The sequence below is a fragment of the Miniopterus schreibersii genome, assembly GCF_964146895.1.
Source record: "Miniopterus schreibersii genome assembly, chromosome: 1".
NCBI lineage: Eukaryota > Metazoa > Chordata > Mammalia > Chiroptera > Miniopteridae > Miniopterus > Miniopterus schreibersii.
In genome coordinates this window covers 2,218,168-2,234,015 of record NC_138101.1, presented here as the reverse complement: position 1 = coordinate 2,234,015, position 15,848 = coordinate 2,218,168, and the positions used below count along the sequence as shown (strand labels likewise).

The window sequence follows — 15,848 nt, the reverse complement described above, 5'->3', positions numbered from 1 at the left end:
ATTGCTGTCTGCCTCCCTGCCAGACTGAGTCTGTGAGGGTGGAGCTCCTGCTGGGGTGCTTGCCCTGTACCCAGGACCCACCCAGTGCCTGGCACAAGCTCACTCAGTGGATGCAAGACCCAGCCGAGCACTTTGGCGGTAGGGTGGACAGCAGGCCCTGACCATCTGACAGAGGAGTCCTCGCCCCAGGGCCTGACCCTCCAGAGGCGTGGCAGGCACTGCCAGCCGGCCACCCAAACCGTCCTCTCCTCTCGCTGGCACACAGCTGGCCCAGCCCGCCTTGCTCACGGCTCGCCCCTGACAGAGCTCAGCTTAGTGGGGTGTGAACAGAAGCGATGCCTGGCCTTTGGGGCCCTCCCACGTGGGGAACACGGACACGGGGCCACCACGCTGTTTAAAGGGGTGGGTGGCTCCACGTGAGCTGGCGTGGAAAACGCTCACATCAAGTTGTAAAGAAACAGGCAGGTGTCCAGCCGCATAAACTGAGTCAGCTTCCCCAAACACCAAACACAAGTCGGCGTCGCTGGGCATCTGTGCAGGAAGCCGCTGCTGGGGCTCCCGGGAGTGAGGACCCAGCTGGGATCCTGTGTGATGCTTATGATCGTCTTTGTATTTTTCTGGAGTTTTATAAACATAACTGATTGTTTTTATATTAAAAATAAAGCTCGCTCCTCTGAAACACGAACACCAAGGGCCCTCTTCTGCTGGGACGGGTCCCTCCTGAGCCCCTCCTGGCTCGCACCCCAGCTCCAAGCCCCGAGGAATGTGGGATGGGCCCCGGGTGGTAACATTTCCAGTTTGCCTCCTGGCTCTGCTGAGGCCCAGGACGAGACCATGAGAGACGCACCCTTGGGCGTGTGCTCGGAGATCTGAGTGATTACACCATTCCCCTCCTCCGAGTTGTTTAAAAGGAAATATTTACATGTATTAACTGCTTGATTTTTGCATCTTTCATTCTGTACTGTAGCAAAAGACTGGGGTGGGATGGGAGTTATCTAAAGTGCACCCCAGTCCCCAGGGAAAGAAACGAGTTCCAGCAGGCTCCGGGCCCCAAGGGCACCACGGGCAGCTTGCCGAGCCCACTTCTGCGGAGAGAGCACTAGCCCAGAGGGGACAGCCGCACACAGACAGGAACCTTGCAGGCGGATCCTGACCCTGGAGCCACCCAGCCAGAGCAGCCCATTCTACAGCAGTGACATTTGTACTGGGGACAGAACCGCACAATGAACAAGGACTTGGCTTCAGCTGAGCCAAGGAGTGAGTCCCTGCAGAGAAAGCGGGATTGTCTTCAGTGAAGCCCAGGAGGGGGTGGCCAGGGACCCGGCCTGAGGCCACAGAGTGGCTCCCGAAGCGAGAGGTGGCTGCTGGGTCCCGGGCCTGCCCTGTGCCCACTGCTCTCGGAGTGCGCCCCAATTTGGGAGCTGCACGGGGCTGGGAGCCCAGAGTTCACGGGTCCCTTGGCCTGGCAGGCCCCTCCATGCTCTCCCTTCTCAGCTGGTGACAGTCCTGTCCATCCTATAAGGGCCAGCTCAGCACTTCCTCTTAGCCCTGGATGTGGCCGCGTCCACGGCCCTACTGCTCCCCTCCTGGAAACCACCTGAGTCACCGCCCGGCAGGCAATCCGGCAGGGTCTGGCGCTGGCTGGACACACAGTAGGCTTCATATGCTCCCAGCACCTACTGTATGCCCAGCCCTGGGGCCCAGACGGGCTTTCAGGACCCTCCAGACCCCTCACATTCAGTGGAATCATCACTAAAAGGCCCTGAAACACTCCCGACCCGCTCAGGAGCTGAACCCCACTGTCTGGACATTGGTTTTTTTGTAGGGTGACTGTGAGGATTAAATTCAGCATGGGGGCCGCTCTGCACCTGGCTCATAGTAAGGGCTCAGCGAAGTTAGTTCTTCCAGGCAACAATTTTACCCAAATTCCTATGCTGTGTGACGTCCCGTGGGCCTTTTAAACATAATCCAGTTCGCCCTTGGACAACACGGTTTGAACAGTGTGGGCCCGCCGATCCGAGGACTTTCTCACCAAGTGTCCACTCAGCCCTCCATATTCTGGAGTTTTCCATCTGCGGTTTCAACCAACCGTGGATCGAACCAAAACTATCTTCGACCCTTGATTAGGAACCGTCGGATGCAGCGGGCTGACTGTGTGTCGTTCTGCAGCATTTTATCTGAGGGGCTTGGGCACCTGCTGGGAGTCCCGGAACCTGCGCCCCCAGACACCAAGGGTTGGCTGTGGTCGAGTTTTGGGAAGTCCAAGTTACACTCGGATTTCGACGGCGCTGGGGGTGCCCGCCCCTCATTCCCTGCTGTCTGAGGGCCGACTGTACTTGCTCTCCGCAGACCCGTTTACCACCCTAGACCATGGGGGTCGTGAACCGGGACAGCTCCCCACTGTCAGTGCTCGGGGCAGAGACGGGCATGACCAAGTCAAGCCCTGTTCCGAGCCCCTCCTGCCCAGACCACACGCAGTTCGGGCCTCTGCCCGGCCGCCCGTTTGGCACACAGGCCGCCCCCGAGACAGCACGGGTCCTCGACACCAGCCCTCGCTGCGCCTGCGCCACCCCATGGGGACACTCAGGGGCAATGCGTGTTGGCATCGCGGACGAGGTCCCTTAGAGAGTCGCTCAGCGGAAGGACCTCTACCCCGGGGCCCCGTCTTACCTCCAGTCTCGTCCGGTCCACGTCCTTGGGCAGCTTCACACGGATTCGGTTTGTTACGATGAGGGAATCGTAGGGATAGACCTGTTCGGGGAGAGACCGTGGGCTCGAGCGGGAGGCGCGCCGGGGTGACAGCGCCAGGCCCAAGCCGGGGCGGGCACATGCTCGAGTCTGCCGGGGACACACGTTTATAGGAAAAGCTCAACAAAAGGAACTTTTAACCTGGGCAGGAGCGGCAGGAAGGGGTCCGAGGCTGGCGAGGCGGCGGCCCCCTTACCTTGTATTCTGTAAGAGAAAGCAGAGAGCACAGGCGGAGGGTTAGAAAGCGCCGGCGCTCCTCCGAAGGTGGGACAATCCCATGGGGACCCCTCCCCTGTCTTCCGGGCCATGCTGGTCCCCTGCCCCCACTCCACCCCCCACCCCGCGGCTGCCCCGGAGCCAGAGGCGGAGGAGGGCTCTGCCCATCTCAGCGAGAAACCAAGAGCAGGAGGCGGGAGCCAGACTGGGAGCCAGGCGGCACTGTGTCCCTGCGGCAGTCTCCCCGGTGGGTGGAGCCGCCCGCGAAAGCTGCCTGCCTCGGTTTACCCCGTGGAGGGGCAATTCTAGGTAGACGTTTTGACGCGTCGTGGCGACTAACAGCCTCACTAGGGTCTAAGCCCCTGGCCTCCTACTCTCTCACCTCCTTAACCCTTCAGTTCCTCTCTTAAATCCCTGAGCTCTGGACACTAGTGTCGGAAGGTTTTCCCTGCGGACTAGAAGCATCTTGTTAAAAAACTAAAACCATGTGCTGGAGCCTCTGTGAGCAGGCAGACCCAGAGTCAGAGACTCTGGGACCCGGGCCACAAGCCTGGCTCCGGAGAGTCCCTGGCAGGGGCCCAGGCGAGGGGGCCAGTCCCCGAATCTTTCAACGTGACACGTGGGATTCTGGACATGCCAGCCGTGAGCCCGGGGACGTGGAGAGCCACTTAGAGGGGGCAAGCTCTGATACCCCACATTCCACCTGTGGCGCAAACCAGCCCATGAGGACCAGCTATACCCCCGAGCCTGTCAAAGTCGGGGTGACGGGGCCAGGGAGCATTGCGCGGGCCCCGACGTGCAGGCCCAGGGCTGGCGCCAAGCTGGCAGAGCCTCAGTCAGGCACCTACCACGTGAGCAGCGTCACTGCCAACCTCCTGGCAGGCAGCCCTCCTGGTTGAAGTCCACAGGGCAAGAGAGGTGGGAGAGTTTGGCTCTGCTTAGTCCTTGGGCTCAGACTCGGGGGGCTTTCCCTGTGACTGCCTCCCCTACTGCCCCAAAATTTCACTGGGGGTTGGGTTGGCTTGTGCCCTGACAGAGGACAGCTGTTCCCACACAGATCCCTCTCCTCAAGTGACCAGAGTGACCAGCAAGTCAGGGCAGGGGCTGACGGGAGAGCGGGCACGCCTGGGGTAAAGTGACCCTCGAGGGAAGAGGCGGGACATGAGCGCCCCAGGCTCCCCCTGCTGCACGAGGCCTGGAGCCTCTGCCAGCTGCCCCTCGGGGGCTGGTTTCAGAATGAGATTTGTGGGGACGTGTTAGTGACCACTGCCCCAGCCAGAGACCCAGGGGGTCCCCGCTCCTTGTACCTCGCGTGCCCCAGCTGTCATCCGGGTCTGCTCCACAAGGGGCCAGATTGGCATTCTGGAAGAGAAAGAAAAAGGGCAGAGGGGGCAGGCCGCGGGGGCGGGCAACCGGGCAGGCGCTCAGGCCCGGGGATGCTGCGCCGAGAGATGCTGCTCGGGTGCCCGTGCTCCCCAGGGCCTGTTGCCCTCGCCCGGCGGCTTTGCTCACGGGATGACCCTGCCTGTCCAGGCAGCTCCTGGTCCCCAGGCCCTGCAGCTGGCATGGACCCCGGTGGGCGGCTCAGACTGAGGCTGTTCCCCGGGGGCCTCTGCTCCCCTCCAGACCCCACTGTCTCCAGATGCTCAGGGGCTGGTGTCTGCACAGCCCGCTGGGACAGAGCCCAGCACCTCGTGGGCACTCCACACGGTGGCTGTGACGATGACGATACTCAGAGGGTGACACCTCGCCGAGGGGACAGGGACTCGAGAGCCCCGCCACCTGTCCCAGGGGCCTCCCTCTCCCGGCCGTAGCATTGTCAGCCAGCTTTGCCAGTTTAGTGCATCAGATCATTAATGTCTGGAATCCCCTCTCCCTTCTGCCCACCTGCAAATGCAGCCCTGCAACCCCCAGGAAGGTCCCTCCCTGTAAGCTCCGGGCCACACCCAGGTTCTCTACCCTCCCCATACGAGGTACAGGTCCCACACGGGGTACAGGTCCCACACAGGGTCAGGGCTCCTGGCCAGCATTTCCAAAGTTGGGTGCAGGGGTTCAGTTTCAAAGGAGAGAGTCCGCAGTTGGAGGGGAGGTGACGGGCTCTACCTTCGGATTGTGTTACAGGAAAAAGGTTTTCAGCCCTAACTCACGGCAGAGGCCGTGAGTGGGGAGCCCAGGCCTGGCGAGTGCGGGCAGAGAGGCCTCAGAGGGCAGCGAGACCAGGGCCCTTCCCCCCAAACAGGGGAAACCGAGGCGGTGCATGGGGTGAGCACCTTAAGTGCAGGGTCGGAGCTGGTCTCTGTGTAAATGTTTGATATTTTGTTCATCGTGGAAGGACCGCATTACTTCGGATTTTTAAAAACATTGCGTTAGAACATCCTTTATATTGATTACTGAGCCCTGGTACCTGCCTTACTGGCCAATCTCATCCCAGCCCTGGAGCCCCCGGCCGGCTGCGCCCTCCCAGGGAACCTGCGACAGTCATTCTCCGCAGCTCCAACACTTTTCTGAGACCTGTTCTCAGGACACTGACAAGCGTCCCCAGGTGCACCTGTCTGGTCCCGGAACCTCTTCCTGGAACCAAATGGGGCAAACCTGCCTCCCTTCTGTGATACAGAAGGAAACTGCTGCCCCCCAGTGACCACTGCCCCGTATCACAGGCCGCCAAGCTGGCCACCGCAGCCACCTTGGGCCGCTGGAACCCCTTCCCAGGGGCAAAATCAGCTTCCTCTGCTCTGCCAGCCTCTGAGACAGACAGAGCCTCCCAGGAGGGAGGGCGGGGCGCCATCCGGGTGGCGAGTGGAGCGGAGGGTCAGCCCAGAGCAGGGGAATAACAGTCTCCCAGTCTTCTGGGTGCCAAGTGGGGCTGGGGGCCTCAAGGCCTCTCTGGTGCAAGGCAGCCTTGGGTTGCTGCTCTATGTCTGGGCTGGCAGGAGAGCTAAGTGGCCAGGAGAACCCCGCCAAGGCCGCTCCAACAGGCGCATCCCCTGTGGGGCTCCCCTGCAGTTCTCAGCAGAGGACCACAGAAGGTAAAGGTAACACACCATTTACCTCTCCCATATTTCTGGTGTTGTTATGCACCAGCTGCTCTACAGCCACATTCACTAATCCCGGCTCAACCCTACGAGATGGCATTATTATTACCATTTTGTAGACAAGGCCCAGAGAGGTTAAGCAACTTGCCCAAGGTCACAGAGCGAATACATGGCACTGTAAAGAATTTCACTCGTGTGTTTTACTCTTCAAAAATTATGCTAGAATTGCTAATAGTAGGAGTGACATTGTGGCCATTCACCATTGGCCACATGCTTTTCTTCCTAAAGCTCACGCTGGATGGTGCCACCCCACTTAGCAACCGCTGACCTGGAAAGAAGGGGTAGGAACTTGCTTTCCAGATGATTCCTCAGGTGGGGCCCACACTGCAGAGCTATGAGACTTCACAGCCATGATGTTATCTGTTCCCACAACAATCTTATGATGTGAGGACAATTTTTAAAGACTCAGAAATAGAGTCAGGAAATGTACGTAACTTGCCCAAACGCATCCCCCTCAGAGGCAGAGCGGGGATTTGAACTCAGGGCTGTCTGATGCTGACGCAGGCGCCCTGTCCAGCTTTCTGGCTGGAAAACACCAGGTTTCGTTAACTTGTTAAGGTTCTCCTCGTAGTCACATACACGCATATTTTTATCAGTGCTTTGTGGACATGTGAAAACCTGGTTCAAAGACACACGTTTCCCACACGCCTGCTAGGTGGTCTGCTGTCTGCGTTACTCCAGGGCTCCGAGTACCTTTTATTATCCTCACTAGATTCGTGTGTCCGATTCCAAAGCACCATAATCAGATCACCCACCATGCTTGTTGCGACAGCAACCTGTGGACTTGCATTTTATCAGGTTTGGTGCACTTAAAATTATGAGTGTTACTCCTGCTTTATAAATCGGCCCCTGTGCATGGGTGACTCCTCTTTAGACTATGAATTCTAATCAGACTCTGTCCTCTCGTAGGAAAATTCAGGCTGTTCATATATAGCATCAGGGTTTCTCCGGGGGCTACCACCTGGATCTGCCGGTGGCCAGTGGTCCTTCTCTGAAGAACAGGCCAGGTGTCCATGTGGCAAGGTGGCATGTGTCCCCAGAAGTCACTGCCTGCTGCTGGCTGTTCTGACACTCAGCTTCCTGGGCTGCGAGTGTCCAGTGGACGTCCGTCCTGCTTTCCCATCCCCCACTTTCCGTGTGGACACAAAGAGTGGACAAACCAACTGAAGGAAAGTGGAAGAAGCAGGCAGCATGCACGACCTGACGAGGCCCATTCCGGGACAAGCTGGCGGAGCCAGCGCAGTGGCCAGGCCCAGGACACACACAGAAGCATGTCCAGCAGAGCCTGGGGCAGGCCGAGAAGCTGAGGACGCCTGTGGCTCTGGGGACGCCTTCCTATTCTTAGCCCTGTCTCAGCGGCCTGGCCCCTGGCTACGAGATCCTGCTGGGGGAGGCTGGAGAGCTGTCCCGGGGCTCCACTTATTGCTGAGACCGCCACAAATCAGCAAATGCGGGATCAGCCTTGGGTGGCTTCTCTCGAGGCTGAAGTGCCTCGGTTTATGGAAAAGGGTCCTCAGTGGGAAGGGCTCCTGGGCTATGTGTGTGTGTGGGAGGGGCTCTGGTGTCATCAGGCCCCACCTCACCTGAGGGGTCCTCACTGGAGACCTCGTGAAGCTGTGGGGAGAGGGACAGAAGTGGGCAACTCTTCATCAGGGTCTTGCCCCTAGCGGGGGACAAGTCAGGCACCAAACTACCTGGGTTGTCCTTTAGATGGGGAGGGATCCAGCCAGCCTTCAGCTGGGAGCAGTCAGAGAAATTCTGTGTGATAATCACAGGTGCCAATGACACCTGCAGTGGGCACAAAGGTGATATCAGGCGATGACAGTGAGGGGCAGTGGCATTCCAGGAAAAGAGGAGCATCCCTGGCTCACATTTAAGGTCCTTACTAGGTTCTAGGTCACAGAAGGAGGCCATGGGTGGCCCCCATCTCCCTGCCCTTACACACTGAGCCTCCCTGGGGGTCGGGGCTGAGTGGGAGGGGGAAGGGGTGTTGCTTCCTTCTGTCTGGTCTGGAGACGTGACGTGTGGCCCCTGGTGGAGCAGCAGGCACAGGCAGGTGGGCGAGCAGGGTCCCCGGGGCCCTCCTCCTGGCTGTGTGGTCAGTAAGCTGTGGGAATCGCTCAGGCTCACAGTGAGGTTAGTATTTGGTGTGCCAGGGAGGGGAGTACCTACCCGGTGGTCCAAGCCATTCTTTCCATGTCCGGGGAGAGGGTCAGATTTGGAATAGGGGAATCCTGAAACAGACACAGCACAGGTCCGTCACGCACGTGCCAGGTGCGGCCCAGCGCAGGAGGAAATCCAGGATGGGGGCTGGCGGGTGACACAGGAGGGCCCCTGAGGGTTATATCTTGCCGCAGGCATGACCTCTATCCCAGGGACTGAGGAAGAAGCCAGGGAGGTGGGGACATCCGCCAGTCCACCCACATCACCAGGAACATCCCAGAGCCTGACCCCACCCTGTGTTCTCTGATGGCTGGGGGTAAGGCTGTGCCACCCCGAACCGGAGTGGCAAATGGAGGCCCACTACCAACCAAAGGGCCTGGAGAGCATTTATTTATTTTTAATCTTGAGCTGTTTGCAATTGGGGGATTTCACATTAAAACCCTTCCAAAGAGCAGAGTGGGGGCTCCCTGAAGTGTCCTCCTGGTTCAGACATGATTGAGGCTTGTGTCCTGGAAATGAGGACAAGTGGCCGAGCCTGGCTCCTTAGAGAGACAGGGTCCCCAGCCCAGGAAGCACCTGCAGGAGGCCTGTCCAAAGCTGCCTGTCTTTCCATAGCCTGTGGGCCTATAAAGAGCAGAGCCCATGTCTGCTTCATCTGGGGGTCCCTGGCCCCAGCCCCGGCCAGCACCCAGCTGCTCAGGCAACGACTCACAGGGCCAAAGACCAGCAGCACCTGGGAAGCCGATGGGCTGCCCACGAGGGCTCAGAGAGGATGGCAGGTCATGTCCCTTGACATTCACGAGGTGGGTGCTGTGCAGAGCCCACCCACCCCCTCTGAGCAAAGGATGCTGAGCCAGATGACTTTCATTCCAAGGGTTCCTCACAAACTCAGTGAGGGCAGAAAAAATCCTGTACAGGCCACATCTGGAGGAAATGCCTCCCTGGGGATCCTTGGGAAGATTCCAGATGTGGGTGAGGAAGGGCCTTTTGTGACATCAAGGTCAGAGTTCTCAAACATCTTCCAGCTGAGGGACCCTCTTGTCACATGAAATCTTACGTGAACTCCGGCTTACACAACAGATGAACATCGGGCTGGGAGACAGAGTGGGAGAGGGGCCTGGGGCCAGACCTGCTGGGCTGCACCTCACTCCTCCCGGCCTCTCCCATGGCTGCTCCAGGAAAATGCCTGGGCTTACTCCTCCCATTTCACAGAAGGGAAATGGAGGCCCAGACACGGAGGGACCTGTCCAAGGTCACCCAGTCCCGGGCTGCAAGACAAGGCCTCCTTTGTCCAAGAATGTCTTTATTTCCCAGTCATTCCTGAAGGCTACTTTCAGCCAGTTAGCATTCACGTCCACAGCAATGCTTTGTCAGCACCTGAAAAAATGTGGTGCCACTTCCCGCTGGCCTCCATGGTTTCTGACAGAAGTCGGCTGTCGTCTGACCTGGGTGTTCCCCTATAGAAAACCTGTCTCTTTCCACTTTCAAGAATTTTTTTCTCTGTCTTTAGATTTTTGAAGTCTAATGATGATGTGTTTTTGGAGTGGATTACTTTGGATTTATCCTATTTGAGGTTCACTTTTTCTTGACCCTGCAGGTTTATATGTTTTATTAAATGTGGCTAGTTTTGAGCCACTATTTCTCTGAATATTTTTTCAGACCCACTCTCTTCTCTCCTTCCTCTCTGTTGTTCAGATTCTCTGATTCTCTCCTCTGTCATCCTCTCTAGTCTGTTACTGAGCCCATCCAGTAAAATTTTTTATTTTGGTTATTTTATTTTTCAGTTCTATAATTTCCATTTGGTTATTTCTTATGTTATATCTCTTTGGTGAGATTTCCTTTTTTTTCCCCAGCTGTCTCAAGAGTATTTGTAACGTGTTGAAGGATTTTTGTGATGGTTGCCTTAAAGATCCTGTTGGGAAACTCCAACATCTGATTCTTCTCAGTGTTGTGTCTGTTGTCTTTTCTCATTCAAATAGTTATCTTCGTGGTTCTGGGTGTGAAGACTAATTCTCTATTGTTCCTGGACATTTTGGAGACTCTGGGTCCTAGTTGAGTCTCCTATTTAGCAGGCCACCACCCTGTTTAGGTTTAATATGTAGGGCCTAGCTTAGTATGGGTTGTGGTTCTGATGACAATTTAGTTTTCAGAATGCTTGTCAAAGTGCTCTTCTGGTCTGCTGAGCCCACCTAGTATTCCTGGTGCTCACTCCCCCCCAAGGGAGTGAGATGTACTTCCTGGGTTGTGCCCTGAGGTGGGGTGGGAGACAGTGGCTGTGGGTGGAGAGTGTTCCCCTGGGCCCATTCTTCAGGCTGCCAGGTGCCAGTAGCCCTCCTGCTCAGCATCTGCTGGTGTGGCCAGGGGAGGAAAACATCTACCTAGTCACTTTGTGCCACTGCACAGGAGGTGAAAGACAAGGAGTCCTGCATTTTTCAAGCCCCCTAGCCAGTCCCCCTTCCTCTGTCCCTCTTCATAGTTCTGTGGTTATCTGCTTTATTGTTTCTGGATTTTTCCATTTTACTTAGTGGCAGAAAGCAAAGAGAGAGGAGTCTCCACTACCTCTCTCCCTAGGCTACTATCTAGACCCATTAAAATGGGCATCTCTTGGGGTGGACCGGCCATCAGTTGATTTCAGCAGTCCCAGTGACCCCCTGGGCAGGCTGGGGTCCTCCCAAAGCCAACAAAGCCCTGCGTGACCCCACACATTGCAGCCTTTACCCCGCCAGGGCCCCCTTGCCATCCCACAGACCCAGTTACACTTCCACCTCTGTGGAGAATGCCTTCCACAGGTGTCTGCACCAGCCAAGTCCGAACCCTCAGGTCTCGCTCACCTGCCACCTTCCACTATACTTAAACTCACTCCGGTTCCTCCCAACCTCCTGACATGCATGGCACTGAGATACCGGGTGTTTTAACTGTTTCTGTGTCCTGCCCCCCAAACATCAGCTCCTCAGGGCAGGACGCTATCTGTTCTGGCCTCTGTTTGACCCCAGCACCTACACAGTGGGTGCTGGAAACCAGAAGGCACTCACAGAATGGTCACTGGAGGTCAGTAGGCCATGCCTCCAGGAGCCTGTCGTAAAACGGGGAAATGACACTGATGTCCCTCCAGTTCTGATGAATCCACCCCTGGGGGTCTCAGGTCATGACACCCGAACCAAGTGTATTGCCCACGCTGCTTGATATTCTCAGGAGACTGGCAGCAAATCGGGGTGCCTCTTTCTTTCAGCCATAAACCAAGAAAAGTGAGGACAATGTATTCCCAGCTTGAAGCTCCAGAGGAATAACAGAGCAGCAGAAAGGCCATTTCTGACCGCACCTCGAACCCGCTTTCCCGTTGCTCTCAGGGAGGACAACGGGCTGAGTCGCTGTCACCTCCCTCCGTGCCCACTGGGCACTGGGAGGGGCCCAGGGAGGTGATCCCTGATCCTGGACCCAGACCAGGCCCCGGGCAGGGGTGGGCAACAGGTGAAGAAAAACATGTCCCATCAAACATGGGACCCCACGGGGAGGGACTGAGAGAAGGTGACGCAAACAACAAATCCACAGGCTGGGTTGGGGCACAGCCACCCACACTGGGAGCACCCATCTTTGCTGCTTCGATTCTCACCCTGATCCCCAAGCCCTGCCCACTCCTCTCATGTGCTGAGGTTTAAGGAAAGGGCCTAGCATACTTTCTAGGGATCGCTGAGTCCCCTGGGCAGGGTCTCCAGCTGGACTGGGGGGGTTGTCTGACATTGACACACCTATGACCACCCGGGGGGGCAGGGGAACCTCAAAAGAGAGGCCAGGACCTGGAGGGTTAAGAAGATGGGACCTACAGCAACAGCAGGCCCACCTACCGGGTCCAGGCCAGGGGAGGAGCCCCATCACCTCATGTCCCTCCGCGGGTCATGTGTCTCCTCCTTTAAGCCTCAAGACCCTCTTCTTATAACAAAAAATCAACACCATTCCCTTCCTGTGCAGAAAGTAGGTTCATCAACAACACAACCGACGACATTCATGGTCCAGAGAACGCCATGTGCGTGGTACAAAGGGAAACACACAGTCGTCTACCATAAATATTCAGCAGGAGGCGCTCTTTGCAGAGGGTGGCAGAGCTGGCTGAGAATCACTGCTATTGAGGAGAGGGAGGTACACTTGTTTGTCACTTCTGCTCAAATGACTTCTCCCCTGCTGGGGAATGGGGACTGGGCCAAATTCACCACCACCTCTGCGCTGCCTAGCTCCATGGCCAGCACATAATAGGTGTTCAGTAAATGTTTGGTGGACAGATGGATGAATGACTGAATGATGGTTCAATCCGAGGTGAGATGTGTTGATGGTGTCATAAGTGGGATGAGGTTGTAACTGGTCCCCAGGGGCCCGCGCAGGACCCTGGCAGGTGGCGGCAGGATGCAGGTGCGCTCGCTCCCATGGGTGTCTCTGCCTCTCCTGGCTCCCTGCATGCTTCTCTGGGGCAGGGTCTGCTCTTGTCTTCTCAGTTGCCCCTGGCACCCCACACAGCGTCTGGCACAGAGTGGGGGCTCAATAAATACCCGTTGAATCTAATGCATCTCAATTCAACAAACATTTATTGGGTGCCCACTGTGTTGGATGTCACAGTCCTACCTTCCTCGGGTGCTAACAGATGAATGTCACCGTATGCAGGTGGGCGTGCCTTGCTATGTGCAAACCCTCTGTTTAGAATGGTTGTTTGCAAATGGAACTGGTATTGATGAACTCATATTTGGGGGGCTCAAAGAAACCCTGATAAGAGGTGGGTAACCCTCTATGAGTGCTGCCCATCTTGCCCACATTTCTCAGGGGGCTGGCAGAGAGCACGGCATGCCCAATCTAGGCAGCCAGCAGCCTGGGTCCTTGTCTCTACCTTCATGCATGCAGGGAAGCTAGGCAGAGTCACCAGGGTGGAGTAAAGTCACAGCGGCAAAGGCCGGACACACTGATCCCCCACTCAGAGGACACGACGTCAGGACACCAGCAGAAGGCAAGCAGATGACAGAGTCATGGTCACTGTCATCATAAGCAAGCATCAGGTGAAGGACACGCACACACACACACACACACACACGCTGTTCGTTCTCTGGACAAATTGCCCACTTACACCCTGGGCTCCAGCACAGGCGATCAGTTCCCGCAAGCAGGTGCACTCTGCACGGGAAGTGACCATTTCCACCTGGGATCCCACATGCAGCAAGGGGCGGACAAACAAGCCCTTGCAGGTGTGTGACGGGCCCATGGAAACAGTTGGCACAGCTGGGCCGCTCAGGGTCTACCACGTGTGGGACACCTCGAACAACTCCGGGCACCTCGCGGGGGCACGTGCAGATGGGGAAGCAGAGCACAGTGGTGACGGCCACAGTGCAGGTCAGCAGCACAGAGGGTGCCCTCCTCCCTCAGTCCGAGCCACAGGCAGGCTACAGACACACGAGGGGACCCCCGGGGGGAACAGCTGGCCTCCCTGAGGAGAGCGGCCGGGAGGGGGAATGGGCATGCCACCCGCCTTGCAGAGGAAGGACTGGAGCACTCCCAGATAATTTTTCTGAGAGTGCTGGACCTGGGGGCTGAAGCCTCAATGCCCCCCAGTGTGGGAGGGCTGCTGTGGGGCTACTGAGCAGGGGCAACTGGGGCTCATCACCTTCCAGACACCACTGTCAGGACAGAGCTCAAAGTGGAAAGGCCCCCTGTCTATGCTGATTGCCCAGGGCCCGTGTGCAAGTGCTACACCCCCTGTGGCCTGTGTGCTGCACACAGAGAGGAGCTGGAGGACCGGCTGCTGTTGCCTGGTCGGGAGTCTGCTCCCTGGTTCTCCTATGACCAGCCCTGTACCCTCGACCTGCCTGCTGGAGGGACAGGAGGCTGCCACGTCCCTTCCAGACCTGCTCCAGGACAAGCACGCTGCTGTCCTGATATGTCCCTTTGGGGACTTTTTGGGTGTGACCTTCCCATGGTGACATCAACCCAGCAGCACACCAGCTCTGAGCCCCCGACATTTGGAGAGCTGCACCCCAGGAGGGACAGAGGCGTGGGGGGGGCTACAGACGCCTTCTTACAAAGATCACACACAAAACAACCACCTTTCCTTTGTTGGAGCTTTTCTTTAGCAACAATAATTTCCGAGCTTCTCCTTCCCCTCCCATCAGGACGCTTTCACCTTCAGCACGAGGATGAAGGTGACAGATGGTCTGTTTGCTGGGCACCTACTGTGGGCCGGGCAGAGCACGGGCTGTGCACATGGGTCACCTCCTCCAGGGCTCTAACACCTGGCCAGGTGCAGCGGGAACCGGGCCCAGGGACAGGCGGAATGCTGCCAACGGCTGGTGATGGTGAGTGGGACCTGAACTCGGGCCTGTCTCAGGCAGAGCCGGCACCTTTCCTCTGTGTCCTCACACCCATGACCATCCCGGCTCGGCCTCTATTCCCAGGCTAAGCCTCAAGCTCGCCCCAGAAAACCACGCTCTGCCCGCTGGGGTCTCCCGAGTGTACTCGACATGCTGCTCGACAGCGTATGGCCTCCAGCAGTGAGGACCACGTCTGGAGCTTGGCCTACATCTGGAGATGGCTCCTAACTTCGGCTTCACGACATCACCTCTCTCGTTCTCTTTGAGGATACAGAGTCCCAGCTCCCGGTCCCTGGCTCAGGACTAGCACGGGACAGGGGACAATGCCACCATCACCTCCGAGTCTGGACTCGCCGCCTGGACCATGCTTGCATCTGCTCTGGAGCAAAACAGCCCCTCGTCCAGCCTGGCTGCCCGGGAGGCCCTTTGCCTGACTTGGCTCCCTGCCCTCCTGCTGGCTCCAGAGTGTTTTGGGGACCAGTCGGCGCAGCTGTGAGCCGAGCACTAGCTAACGAGTGTCCGTCGCATCGCGGGAATCAGCAGGCACAAAGGGCCTGCCCCCTCCCCAGTTTGCCCTCAGGTCTGTCGGTTTGCTCCTATATATTTTTTTAAAGAGCAAGGCTTAGATCCGGGGGAGCAGCTTGAAGTTTTGGGGCCCCTTTGCTGAGAGGTGTCTCGTGCCACATGGACAGCTCCTTGCTCAAAAGAACCACTCACGTGAGTAAAAGTTGTCTCCCGAGATGGTTTGGAGAGGGTCTCTATCGGTCCCGCTACTGTGGGACAAGGACTGGCTGTCCAGGTCTGGAGAGTTAGTCCTGGTGTCTGCGTCCCCCTTGAGGATCAACCAGCTGGTCTTCTGCTGAGAAAAGAAAAAAAAAAAGTCACGTGAATTTCAAGGTCATCTGAAATGGCACAGCCCCACTTTACAGATGAGGAGACTGAGGCTCAGGGTGGTCCAGGGCCCGAATGGCTTCCCACAGGGCGGGAGAGCCAGGTGAGCCGCGTGGGCTCTTCCCAGACACACCCACCTCCCTTTAGGACAAGAAAGGGCAGCAGCTTCCGAAGCGGGATGGCCAAGCCCCACCTGTGGGCTGCTCGGGCAATGCCAGCGCTGTGGGCACACAGCCATGCCCCTTCCTCGTGCATCACCTGGGGCCGGCGGGGCCCCAAAGCCTAAGGTATTTCCTCTGAAAACACCCACCAAGTGTGTTCTAGAACAATCGTCTCAGTCACCCCGAGCAAGGAGCCCACCCAACCCTTGCATTTGGTGCCTGTTCCATGTGGCCTC

General features: G+C 57.4%; 1 protein-coding gene across 28 annotated transcripts in view; it reads right to left on the bottom strand.

Moving 5' to 3' along the window:
- ABLIM2 (actin binding LIM protein family member 2) overlaps positions 1-15,848 on the bottom strand; it is a 96,626-nt gene that overhangs the window by 6,648 nt on the left and 74,130 nt on the right. For 14 of the 28 annotated variants that reach the window (XM_081130937.1, XM_081130943.1, XM_081130944.1 and 11 more), the window contains 4 exons: positions 15,278-15,419; positions 8,229-8,290; positions 4,263-4,326; positions 2,671-2,751 (listed from right to left, as the gene is read on the bottom strand). In XM_081130937.1, coding sequence (XP_080987063.1) covers positions 2,671-2,751; positions 4,263-4,326; positions 8,229-8,290; positions 15,278-15,419 — 349 coding nt within the window. Of the gene's footprint in view, positions 1-2,670; positions 2,752-2,944; positions 2,953-4,262; positions 4,327-8,228; positions 8,291-15,277; positions 15,420-15,848 lie in introns of all 28 variants that reach the window. The other 14 variants (XM_081130946.1, XM_081130950.1, XM_081130945.1 and 11 more) reach the window with 3 other exon arrangements.